This window comes from Kogia breviceps, chromosome 2, assembly GCF_026419965.1.
Source record: "Kogia breviceps isolate mKogBre1 chromosome 2, mKogBre1 haplotype 1, whole genome shotgun sequence".
NCBI classification, from domain to species: Eukaryota; Metazoa; Chordata; class Mammalia; order Artiodactyla; family Physeteridae; genus Kogia; species Kogia breviceps.
This window is the reverse complement of record NC_081311.1, coordinates 24,098,394-24,110,801: the sequence shown is the minus strand read 5'-3', so window position 1 is coordinate 24,110,801 and position 12,408 is coordinate 24,098,394. Positions and strand designations below refer to the sequence as shown.

General features: G+C 41.4%; 1 protein-coding gene across 1 annotated transcript in view; it reads left to right on the top strand.

Moving 5' to 3' along the window:
- The window catches only part of SORCS3 (sortilin related VPS10 domain containing receptor 3), a 592,231-nt gene that overhangs the window by 532,649 nt on the left and 47,174 nt on the right, over window positions 1-12,408 (top strand). Inside the window, exons 15-16 of the mRNA XM_059052766.2 lie at window positions 10,609-10,726; window positions 11,736-11,869. Of these exons, the coding sequence (XP_058908749.1) occupies window positions 10,609-10,726; window positions 11,736-11,869 (252 nt within the window). The remainder of the gene's footprint in view (window positions 1-10,608; window positions 10,727-11,735; window positions 11,870-12,408) is intronic.

Here is a 12,408-nt window from a genome sequence, read left to right as displayed (position 1 = left end):
TGTCATAGTTCAGGTTCAAGTACATAATTCTCCACATAGTCAGTGCTTTAGACCTTGAGACAAATTGGGCCATAATTGGAGCTCTCTAGGTAACATCTTCTCTGCCTATTTCTCTTTTCTTACTTCCTCCAGCTGTGCTTTCAGTTTTATATATTTCATGGTGTTTTCTGCCTTTTATGCAAGCAGCCTAAGAGACCCCACCCTGCCCCGTGCCCATACTTCTGTGCCAAACTGTGCAGTCAGATGATTGCTAATGAGTCACAAAATGCTTAAGAAGGGATATGAGAGCCTTGTTGAAAGCAGTGCTGAGAACTGTGTTATAACATTAGCAGCAGCCACGTAAATTGGACTCATGGCTCTAAGAACTGTTCACTGTGTAACCTTTCACCGTGCTAAGGGTGACACTCAAAACGTAGAAAAAAAATGCTACAAAAATTCAGAGGAAAGAGATCATTTTTTCTTCCGAAGAAGGAAAGGAGTGGAGAAGGAAGAAAGATCACAGAGCACATAATAGAAAAGTTAGCATTTAAATTATAACCCAAAAGAATAATCCATCAAGAAGATAGAAAAATCTCAAAACCTGTATAATGCAATGATTTCATAATACAAAAACTCAAGGAGAGATGGAAGATTTGAAATATTGTAGGGGAATAGTTTAATAAACTTCACATAGAAACCAACAGACCAAGCAGTCCAAAAGTTAGGTGTGGTTTTGGATATGAATGACACTATTGCAAGCTTGAGAATATGTTTTCTAAAAAAAACATTTAATATATTTTTTAAATTGACTACATACTGGGCCACGTACAAAGGCTGGACTAATTCCAAAGAGCTGATGCCATTGAGATTATATTTTCTCTGTTCAATCAAAATTTTTAAATGATAAGAAAAATAAATTAAAAATACCCCACCTCATCTGCTTAGTTTTGTTTTTTAAAAGAGAAATCAAAACGGTCACTACAAAATACTTAGATTTGAAAAGATTTCCTTCTCCTTTCCCCCCTTCCAAGAATTACTGCATATTATTTGACTTCAGACTTGCAGAATGGATAGGAGTTGGACAAGATCAGAGGTTGGGAAAGGCACCCCCGGCAGAGGAAAAACAGGTACTAGGACATCATGCTTCTTTTAGTGGAACAGAAGGGAATTCTGTCTGAGCACAAGTAACGCTGAAGTAGCAGGAGATAATGCTGCAAAGGTAGATAGGGAGGCTCTTATATCAAATTCAAAGTTCTTAGCTTGATATTTGTGACTGAATCTTATAAGAGGTTAGGAACAAGAGTAGGTACCTTTGGAGTTTTCTGCATAGAAATTAAAGTTGAAGAGATGAATGTCATAGAAGGACATTAGGGGACCTCTTGAGCCACATATGAAGAGCCAATGTCAAGTGTAGGGACAGATGAGAAGAAGTTTTAAGTTACCAACAGAGATGTGAAGAGGAGGAGTGGGGGGAGAAGTACACTTGGAGAAGTAAGGGAAAGACAGGGAGGATATGGTGTTACTGAAACAAAGGGTTAGAGAAACTGAGGAAGGCCTCTGCTCCATAGGAGAAGATTACCATCTGCACACACAGGAAGTGTGTGAGATCGGTTGGACTTTGAATACCTCAGGAACACTTCTAAGAGGAGACGGCATTTAAGTTGGGGCTTGAGTAGGTTTTAGGACAGGAGAGACTGAAGGAGGATGTTTCTAGTGAAGAACATGGCAAAAATAAGGTGTGAAATCAGGAGTGTGTGTGTGTGTGTGTGTGTGTGTGTGTGTGTGTGTGTGTATGCATGCTAGGGACTCTGCTAAATGTTCCACAGCTATTATCATCAGCACGTGCGTGTGTGCACACAAACACAAATATCTATGTAGAGTAGGCATTTGTAGAAAGTGAAATAGACCAGTTTGGCAAGAACAGATAGGGGAGAAGGAAGAAACGTTTGGAAAGGAATATGATGGAATGGGATGAGATGGAATGCTAGTTCTAGGAACACGGTCCCTATTCTATAACCATAATTTCTGAGTGTGAATGTAGTGTCATTGGAATAATGTTTTAAGACAACTGTCTGGAAACAGGTGGAGGATAGGTTTCATGAAGATGGAAGTAAGGTGTAAACGAGTGAGGGGGCAAGAGGTACTGAGAGCCTGGAATATAGTCTTCAGCAGGAGGAAGAGCAGCCAGTAAGAGCTTTGGCCTCACATGAATGTCAACTTGGAGCCTAGCTCAATCTTGACTTTGAACACGACCTAGGGCCTCAGTTTCCTCATCTGAAAAGGTTATACCTAAAATTCTCAGGCCTTGTAAGTGGAGGATTCGGGATAATAATAGCCAGGGAACATTCAGCAGAGTCTCTGGCACCTGATAAGCATGGTATCAATGGTGACCATCAGTGGTGGCCATTATTAGTGTCAGGGCATAGGAGTGGCATACAAGTGGAGTTGGTGAATGTGAGAGATTTTGTAGAAGTGTAAGAAAAGGATTGAGTGTCAGGCTAGAGGTTAAGAGAGAAGACATACTGAGGGCTGAGTCTCAGCTAATGCAGAGGTTTCTAGCCTGATGTCTGAGAATTCAGTTGAGGCAGTAACAGAAAGAGGAAAGTCAGGAAGAAACTGGCAGAGTCAGCTTTGGCCTTGTTCTCTTTCTTAAGGTTTTCTTCAGGCAGACAGAGATGGGAGAGGTGGGGGTTACAGGAGCTCAAGGTGCTGGTGCTGGAGTGACTGAGGAGGATAAGGGAAGGGGGAGGGCCTGGGGCAGCTTGATGACAACACAGTATTATCCTAGTGGAGTTCCACCAGATGTTCCCTCAAAGGTCAGTCTGCAGTGGCATCCTGCTCGTCTAACTCCCCACGCACTATTGGTTATATCTTTTGCATATTTCCAGTGGTTTCCTAGTGATGAATTCTTGTTCTTTTCCTCTCGGAAAGATTGTGGGCAACCAGTGTCTCCTTGAAACTTCTTACAGCTTTTATAACTGTATATAAAAGTTGGTGTATTTGGAGGTCAAAAAAAGAACCAGGGTACTGTGCAGGGGAGAATCAGGTAACCCAGAGTTGCTCTCCTGTAAAGACGAAAACATCTTTACGTAGCCTGCTCCTCTAATTACATTTAGTGTGGCATTGTTTCCACCTAAATTATAGCAATTATATACGAAGATCCCCTTTGAAATCATTTAATTAATGAGTAGCTATCCCTCTGTGTGGATGGAATTCTAATGAAGTCTTTTATTTTTGTAAACCACTCCCTCCCTCAAATTAATCACTTCCCTACCCACAAGGTTTACTCAGGTCTGGATGGTGGATTAGAGAAGGTATGTTATTTAGGGTCCCAGCAAATCACAGTTGTTTGTGGAAATCCTAGCACAGACCGTGATAACAAGGGGTAGAGAAACTGCTGCTATTTTTCCTGAGATTGTTTTAGTCCTCCTAAACCTCAAAGGACACACAGCTCAACCATGTTCTTTGGCCCAGAAATAAGGGTACATAAAGCTATTACCCCAATTTTGGAAGAAGTGGATGGTTTTGATAGATTAATTCTACCCATTAATCAACCCAGGACTATTTATTGAGCATCTGTTATATGACAGAAGCGCCAATGGAGACAAAGATGAATGACTCTAATTGATAAATCCTTTGTGTATGGGGTCACCAGGAGACAGATAGCTTGTCTACCTGGAGGTAGACATAGGGATTGAAAGAACATAAACTCTTGGAAATCGTCTTTAAGGAGCCATGTTCCACCTAGACTATTTTTGCATCCCATCCTTTCAGTATACGTGTCACTGATTAAAAATTATCTTCCGTGAGGAAGCTGAAAGCTTGAGAGATGAAGTGATTTGCTCAGGGTCACCTAGCTAATTTAGTGGCAGATGAGGACTAGGAAAAGATAAGTCTTCTATTTCCTTGCCTACTACATTTGCCACCATGCCCAGACCACCTGTATGTTCAAAGTTAAACAACCACACAAGAGGACACTTTGTGACCAGAGTCACATTAGCAGTGCAGACAGATAGCAACAGAGGAGTTCAATAGAAAGAGAGAGATGGCCTCAGGTTTGTAAAGCCCAAGAAGAAGGTGAATCTTGAGTGGAGCCAAAAACTCTCATGATAAAAAACATCCAGGTGACAAGATAAAAAGAAAAGGAAAAACAGAAGTAATAAATTTTAATAGATTTTTCCTGAAAATCCATATTGTGAAAAATGGCTCTGAGAATTCATTTATTTTGTTCTGTGGCGGGGAGTAACTTCTTCAGGGGAACTAAAGGGTAGGCTACCTGTTTCCAGACAGTCATATGTATTTATGTATGAGGTATCCTACTTTCTGCCAGGCTCTATAGAAGATGTCACACACACACATTAAAAAAAGACAAAGCCCGTGCATTTTAGGTTAGTACTTACCTTGCAAAAGGAATTTTGAGCCAACCCTATTGAAACTTCTTGATGAGCAGGGCCATGGGTATGAGTCTGTGGGGGTCCCAGCAATGAGGATGATGGCGATGGTAATGAATATTTATTGTCAATTGGGAGTTTTCAAGATTTTCACATACATTATCTTGGGGTTTTGATTATGTTGATGAAAATATGCTTTGAGTTAAGAAGGGGGACTGGGGATACATTTCTGAAGAAGAAGGTCAAAATAGTTTATCTTGGTAATTGCAAGGAAGTGGGACTGTGGATGGCAGTGAATTTGAACACGCTAGAAATTAGCTTTTTTGCCAAAGACTTGAAAATGAAGCCACCCTCTCAAATTGCCTTGTTCCATTGGTACCCAGTAATCAGCCATTCTTTGTCAAGCAACTATTGTTGAAAAACTTTATGTGGTCCAAAGAAGTATAAGAACATTCCCAGCCTTACAAAACTTTCTAATTGGTTGCTACAAATTTGACCAAAAATATAAGAAAATTAAATTCTGGATAAATGGTCTAGAACAGTGTTTCTTAACAGGTGGTCCTGGAGACAACAACATCAGCATCACCTGGGGAGTTATTAGATATGCAATAATCAGGCACCCAACACTACTAATTAGAAAGTCTGGGTGTGGGACAATCTATATTTAACAATCTCTCTAGTTGGTTCTGATGCAGACAGTGGAGATCCTCTAGTCTAGAGATAATGGGACCATTTGAGTTTCTGAGGAACGAGAGCTCAGTATTATTGGAACAGTCACAGAAGACTTTCTGAAAGAAATAGTACCTGTTTTGGGAATTACATTATCCTTTTGGAGATGTTCCACATCTTTGGTTCCTCCACCCTAGCCATCTCTTGAGTTTTTGTATTCAATTCATTTATGAATCACTTTGTTTCCCAAAAAGTTACCACAAGTGGGACGAATATGCTGCCCCTGCTTTACTGGTGATAATCTTAGAGGAACATTTCCAGGAGATGAGAGGCTTTTATCTGGAAACTTGATTTCTTGTATTATTATTTAGAAGCAGTCTAGGTTTTCTCTTTCTCCAATCCAGGGCCAAATGGATCTAGTCAGTGTTTATCACTTCGAAGTGATGGACGTGGTTTCTAATCCCTGAGACTTCTCTCCGGGTTCTCACTTCTACAGATCCTGTTGGGAATTTTAACATCTGTTCCAAGGGTAGTTATGAAAAGGGATGAGAAATGCTTGAAATTAATTTAGTCCTTATTTTATCTCTAACTTAGTTTGCTGTGTTTCTGTCATTTCTTCATCTTCCTTGAGCTCCAATTTCTGATTGGAGCAGTGAATGAATCCAGTATTGAACAGAATTAGGGAAGCCAGATCTTTGCAAAAGAGAGACCCTGCATCAGAGTCACTTATGCCCCATAGGAGGGGGCCCACCATGAACTGATAGTGGATGGAGAGACGGGAGTACATCAATGTCTGAAAGTTACTAAGGGGTTTTACCCTGCTACTTTTAGTTGGGATCCAGTGAGAAAATGAACAAAGCTCATAATCCTAACATTAAATGTTTAAAAATTTGCATCTGACACAGGAAAATGACCCCGCAGGAGAGCATACTAGCCAACCCCTGAGTGGAAATATCAGTGTATCAATTTACAGTTTGGGGAAGGACCTGGAAAACATGGTGTAAGGAAATTTGGGTTAGAAGCCAAAGAAATAGTGGTGAAAGGAATGCACCTGCGGGAACTGTAGAAGAGAAGAATCTAAGTTAGTCCACAAGTTCTGAATGAGCCTCTATTTTATGTTCAGTTGTGAAATGAGCTCTCAGATCAGAAACAGATATCCCTAAAAGCCGGGAAGGCCAACAACAGGGACATCCTTAGAGGCTCAGGGTCAGTTAGGCCACACGTATTTGGATGATGTCAGCACCCTCCTCAACATCAGCCCTGGGAAATGGTTAAGCCTGAGCTTGAAGTTCTCTGCTTCCTAACTTCTGAGCCATTCCTTTCCTGTGTGGGCAACTTTGTCTATTAGAAAGATGTCTCACATTTTGTAAACTTTTACACTTTTATTTTTTGTTATTTTTTAATACTCAAGAGATCTCCCTAGAGGGCCCATTTATTGGTCTTCCCTCCACTGCTCCTTCCTAAGTCATCTCCAGGTTAACCAGCCATGGTTTTATACCACTCCTTGGATTTCACCTACCAAGGTGAAAAGTGGTCTCAAATCATATCGCCATTTGTATAATTTCTTGTACATCCTGTAATAAATTACCACAAACTGGGTGGCTGAAAAAACAGAAATTTATTCTCTCATAGTTCTAGAGGCCAGAGTCCAAGGTCAAGGTGGCAGCAGGACTGCGCTCCCTCTAGTGCAGTAAAGGAGAATTCGTTCCATGCTTGTTCCATCTTCTGATGGCTCCAGGTGTTCCTTGGCTTGTATCTGCATAACTCGTCTTTGCCTCTGTCTTCACATAGCCTTCTCCTCTCTGTATGTTGCTCTTCTTTGTATTTCTTATAAGGATACTTTTCATTGGACTTAGGGCCAGGATGATTTTATCTTCAGATCCTTAACTCACAACTGCAAAGACCTTTTTCCAAATAAGGTCACATTCACAGGTTACAGGGAATAGAACATTGTCATGTCTCTTTGGAGAGCCACTATTTCATCCAGTACATCATCTGAATCCCTCTCTTTTTCAGTGGTCCTTAAACTTTGGGAACTGTGAACCCTTTTGAAAATCTGATAAAAAGATATGTAATGTCTCCATAGATAAATACACACAGGCCAGTAAATGCATATTTTATTTCAAATTTCAGGAGATTCAAACTCCACTACCACCACCAAAGCCCCTTCATGTACTACTCACGTATTTCCTTCTTGAATGGTGACATCCAACACTAAGTACAATTCTCCTTTGTCATGTAGTTGATGTAAAACAGACCAGGATATTGCCTATTTTGTTCTAGAGAATATACAAAATTCTGCATTCATTAATGCATTCGAAGATTACCTTAAGTATTTCTGGTCTCTCTGAAGTGTTTACTTATATTGATTACATTGTATACAAAAATTCTTAAGCTGCATCATCATCATTATCATCATCATTATTATTATGTATCCTGAGCTGCACGAAGCCCCATTTCTTTTATCCAATACTTATGTAGTTGCCAGGGAGGGACCTGATAATTTTCCCTGTTATGTCATATATTATTAAATTCAGCCTGTCTCTTCAGTCTGTCAAGACCTTTTTGGGTCCTGATTCTGCCGTCAAGCATATTGACTGTTTCTTCCAGCTTTATGTCATCAGAAAATGCAATTTCCAATGATGACCATTATTTTCATCTTGTCAAATCATTAATAAAAATGATGAACAAGAAAGAGCAGACAGCAGAACCTTGCAGCTGACTACTCACCCCCTCCCTCCTGGTTGATTTTAATGCCTTAATTAGGTACTGTTCAGCCACATAATTTTACTAGCACCTGGCTCATGTTTTTCACCTTTTCTTCAAGACAGCTACAGCAGACCATCAGATGCCTTGTTGATATCTGGGTAAATCATGTGCCTCATATTTACTTCTTCTGTATGCCTAGTAATCCTTTCATAGAAAGGAATGGGATTCATCTGACATGATGTATTTTGTGATCTGTAAAATAACTGTAAACTGTTTGGAGTAGGTAGAGTGTTTTGTTTTTTGTTTAGCATCACTAATATCCTGCTACTCAGAGTACTCCAATCAGGGAAGACTTTCTAGAGGAGGTAGCACTCGAATGTAGGAGGATTTGGATAGGCTGGATAGAGAGGGAAGAAGACATTTGTCAAGGTTTCTCCCACTGTTTGTTTTTTCTTGATGAGCTTTTAACCTTATTCTCTCTTAAAACAAATAGAAACTTTTTATGAGATAACTGTTTTGTTAAAGTTTAAAACTTGACTGACTCATGACCTTTCCATGAACTGAATCAGAACTAAATCATAGAGATACCTTAGTGTAGACCTGGCATGGATTTATTGGATTTGGAGATCAATGAATATAGCAAGAATGCAATAGAACGGAGAGAACGTCAGGGCAGGTATCCCACGCAGTACTAGCCACACAGTCCAGGGTATTCTAGCCTCTTGGCTTCTGCTACTCAGGGCTGAGGTAAGATTCATGCAAAGATCATACGATTTTACTAAAGGAGAGGCCCACAGTCACTCCCTCAAAGTCTGTTTAATCTTTTTTTTTTTCAGTCAAAGCTCTAAAAAGCTTTATTTAACGTGTAAATGATAGAACATTAAAAATCATTTCCTAAGGTGTACTTTAAGTTGTGTGATCTACAAAACAATTCCTTCTCCATTTCACAATTTTAATGAGCTCCACCCCTCCCAAAGCATCCTCATCTTTTAGATAGCAGAAGGAAATGTCCCTTGAGGAGAGTTAGTCTCTTAGGTGTCACTTTGAGGATATTTGAACTTGGGAAGAGGAGAATCCATGTCTGTGAGCATGATTAATTCTTGCTGGAATGGAAGCCATCCGATTCCTTGAAAGACTTCAGTGGGTTTTGGTTCCCAGCATGACTGGTCTCCCCTTTACATCACTCTGATAGATGCCTTGCATTGTAATTACAAGACATGCCACCTGAGTGGAGTATGGATGATCAGTCTTTTTTTCTATTTTTCTAGAAATGATTGATCATTCATATTTATAGGGCTTTCAACTGCTGGACTTTGAAAAGGTCAGTATTGATTATCTAAGTCACGCAGAAAGCGTGCTTCTTTGCTATACATAAATATGAGTTCCTTTTATGAGATGACTAATTTTTCAGGGCAGGGGGAAAGAGGGTGTTATTCACATGAATTAAGCAATGAGAATTTCAACTAAAACACACTTAGATTCAGTCAGTATATTGGAATTGGCAAGGTCATACTTTATTTATTTTTTAACATCTTTATTTGAGTATAACTGTTTTACAATAGTGTGTTAGTTTCTCCTTTACAACAAAGTGAATCAGTTATACATATACATATGTTCCCATATCTCTTCCCTCTTGCGTCACCCTCCCTATCTCACCCCTCTAGGTGGTCACAAAGCACAGAGGTGAACTCCCTGTGCTATGCGGCAGCTTCCCACTAGCTATCTAATTTACATTTGGTAGTGTGTATATGTCCCTGCCACTCTCTCACATCGTCACAGCTTACCCTTCCCCCTCCCCATATCCTCAAGTCCATGCTCTAGTAGGTCTGTGTTTTATTCCCGTCCTATCACTAATCTCTTCATGACATTTTGTTTTCTTAGATTCCATATATATGTGTTAGCATATGGTATTTGTTTTTCCCCTTCTGACTTACTTCACTCTGTATGACAGACTCCAGGTCTATCCACCTCATTACAAATAACTCAGTTTCACTTCTTTTTATGGCTGAGTAATATTCCATTGTATATATGTGCCACATCTTCTTTATCCATTCATCTGTTGATGGACACTTAGGTTGCTTCCATGTCCTGGCTATCATAAATAGAGCTGCAATGAACATTTTGGTACATGACTCTTTTTGAATTATGGTTTTCTCAGGGTATATGCCCAGTAGTGGGATTGCTGGGTCGTATGGTAGTTCTATTTGTAGTTTTTTAAGGAACCTGCATACTGTTCTCCATAGTGGCTGTATCAATTTACATTCCCACCAGCAGTGCAAGAGGGTTCCCTTTTCTCCACACCCTCTCTAGCATTTATTGTTTCTAGAGTTTTTGATGATGGCCAATCTGAGCAAGGTCATACTTTAGATTAGCTAATCCACACCCACCCCTCCCAACATACACATGTACAATTTACTTTACAGATGAGAAAACTGTGTCCCTACCTGTGGACATCAGTAGCTATAACAGTAGTGCTTGCTTTGAGAAGAAGACTATATGTGAAAATACGAGGAGCAGGTCTACCTGTGGAGAGGATTGTAGATGATTGGGGAAGATTTTTCCTTCACCCTACCTTTCTATGTTTGAAATGCTTCCTGTAAAGCACATATATTACTTTTGAAAAAAAAAAAAAAAAGTTGGTTTTACACCCACAGTGAATACTGTGTCAATTGGCTGTAGTTGTGTGGTCAGTGGACTTTCCCCTCAATAGGCTTCACAGACCTGGCTTTAGAAGAATCATTAAAGTCCAGGCTGCAATTCAGCCCTCCATCCCTCCAGCCTTTGTGCACTAGACCTGACGCTGTGACTGACTATGGGGCTTTATCTGCTTGCCTTTCTCATTTGTCCCCTAAACACTTAGAGTTTTTGGCCACTTCAGCCTCCACTCGGAATGGCAGTTGGTGAAGGTGGACTATAAATCTGTCTTCAGCCGGCGCTGCAGCAAAGAGGATTATCAGACCTGGCACCTGCTCAATCAGGTACAGTGCAGGGTAGGGGGTCCTGTCGCCTAGGAACAGGGACCACTGCAAGCCCTGTTTGGTCCTATTGGGCCTTCCTATTTGGAGAAGGAAAGTAGTGGGCCATCTGGGGATAATGGTGGGTTTCGGGGGAGGGGTTGGAACCCACACACCCAGGTCTAGCAGGGGCAGGTGATATTGGGGGACCATTTTGCACCCTGGAATCCTGATCTACTCGTTGAAATCACCGAGCAGCCTGGGGAAGTGGTGATAATGGTAACCTGGGATTTTAGTGCTACCCATGGAGAAATAAGCCCCGAAAACTAGGAGACCCCACCAATGATGTGATCATCTCATCTTTTACTGGGAAGCTTGAGAGCATTTCTCAACCAGGCCTGAAGTGAGGACCCAGGAGCGCTGTGGACAGGACCACAGAGAAGGGGTGAAAGGTGGAGGTGAGGGGCTCTAGCAAGGCAGATATTTAGTGCTATGCAACATAGGCAGACTTCTTTTTTCTTCAGAACTATTGGGTCTTTATAACTTGTACCAACAAATTATTCTCCTTCTCTTTGTGCCCTCGACTAGGAATAAGGACTTGGACACAGTGGTTTATCATAGAGAGGGAACCTATTGGGTCCACTCCAATTTTATTCTGAAGATGATGTGAAAAATATGCCAGCAGTGGGTTCTTTTCCACTGGAGTTTCTGCTGACGCCATTCGGGCAATTGCCGGGTGATCTGTGAGGATGACCTGGAGTGTTTGCATTCTCTATGGAGGTGGAGAAGAAACGACGAAGTAGCCATCACTGGCTAGGTTGGGTGGAGGGACAGTGATAGGCCAGCCTCCCATAGTGTTTTACTACCCATAGGGTAGTAAAAGATCAGCCTTTTAATCTTGGAAACTCCTGAATGGTTCCTGGGAGGGAGATTTCTACATAGAGTGACGAAAAGGGAATGAAGAGGCTAATGCTGGTTTATTTCACCATCTTTGTGTTTTTCTGCCTCTCTCACTGTGGACTTTCTTCCTAAGGGGGAGCCTTGCGTCATGGGAGAAAGGAAAATATTCAAGAAACGCAAGCCAGGAGTTCAGTGTGCCCTGGGCCGAGACTCCTCAGGGGCGGTGGTCTCAGAACCCTGTGTCTGTGCCGACTGGGACTTTGAATGGTGAGTCCCTGGGCATCTCATTGCCAATTCCAGCTAGACATTTACTGGTTGGGAGGATGAGGGTGAAGATGAAGCTGGGGAGGAAGGCATGACTAAGAGATAGGTGTGTCTGCTGGCCTATGGGCCTGGCTGCCCCGGTTCCTGGCCAGATGGGATGTCTGCATCCCTGGAAGGAGGACAGGAGGAGGCGATTTCACGGGGAAGATCACTGTTCTATCAGAGCAGCATGTCCAAGGGGACTTCTTCGCATCTTCAGTTAGCAGCTCTCCTGGAGAGTCCCAGAGGGGTGGGACTGGGCACAGAGAGCTCAGAGTTACCTTTCTGGAGTTACCTCCAGAAACGTTAGCTAGAATTGTGCTCTCCAAATGAGCTCTCTTATCATTTCTTTTTTTCTCCCTCTAATGACAACCACAAAGAATGACTTTGACTCTCACCTATTAGCTTATGACTCACAAATTTCCGAATATTTACCTCCATCTCTGGCCTGTCTCTCCTCTTGGATGGAGACATTTGTGTCCATCTATTTACTCAGCATCCAT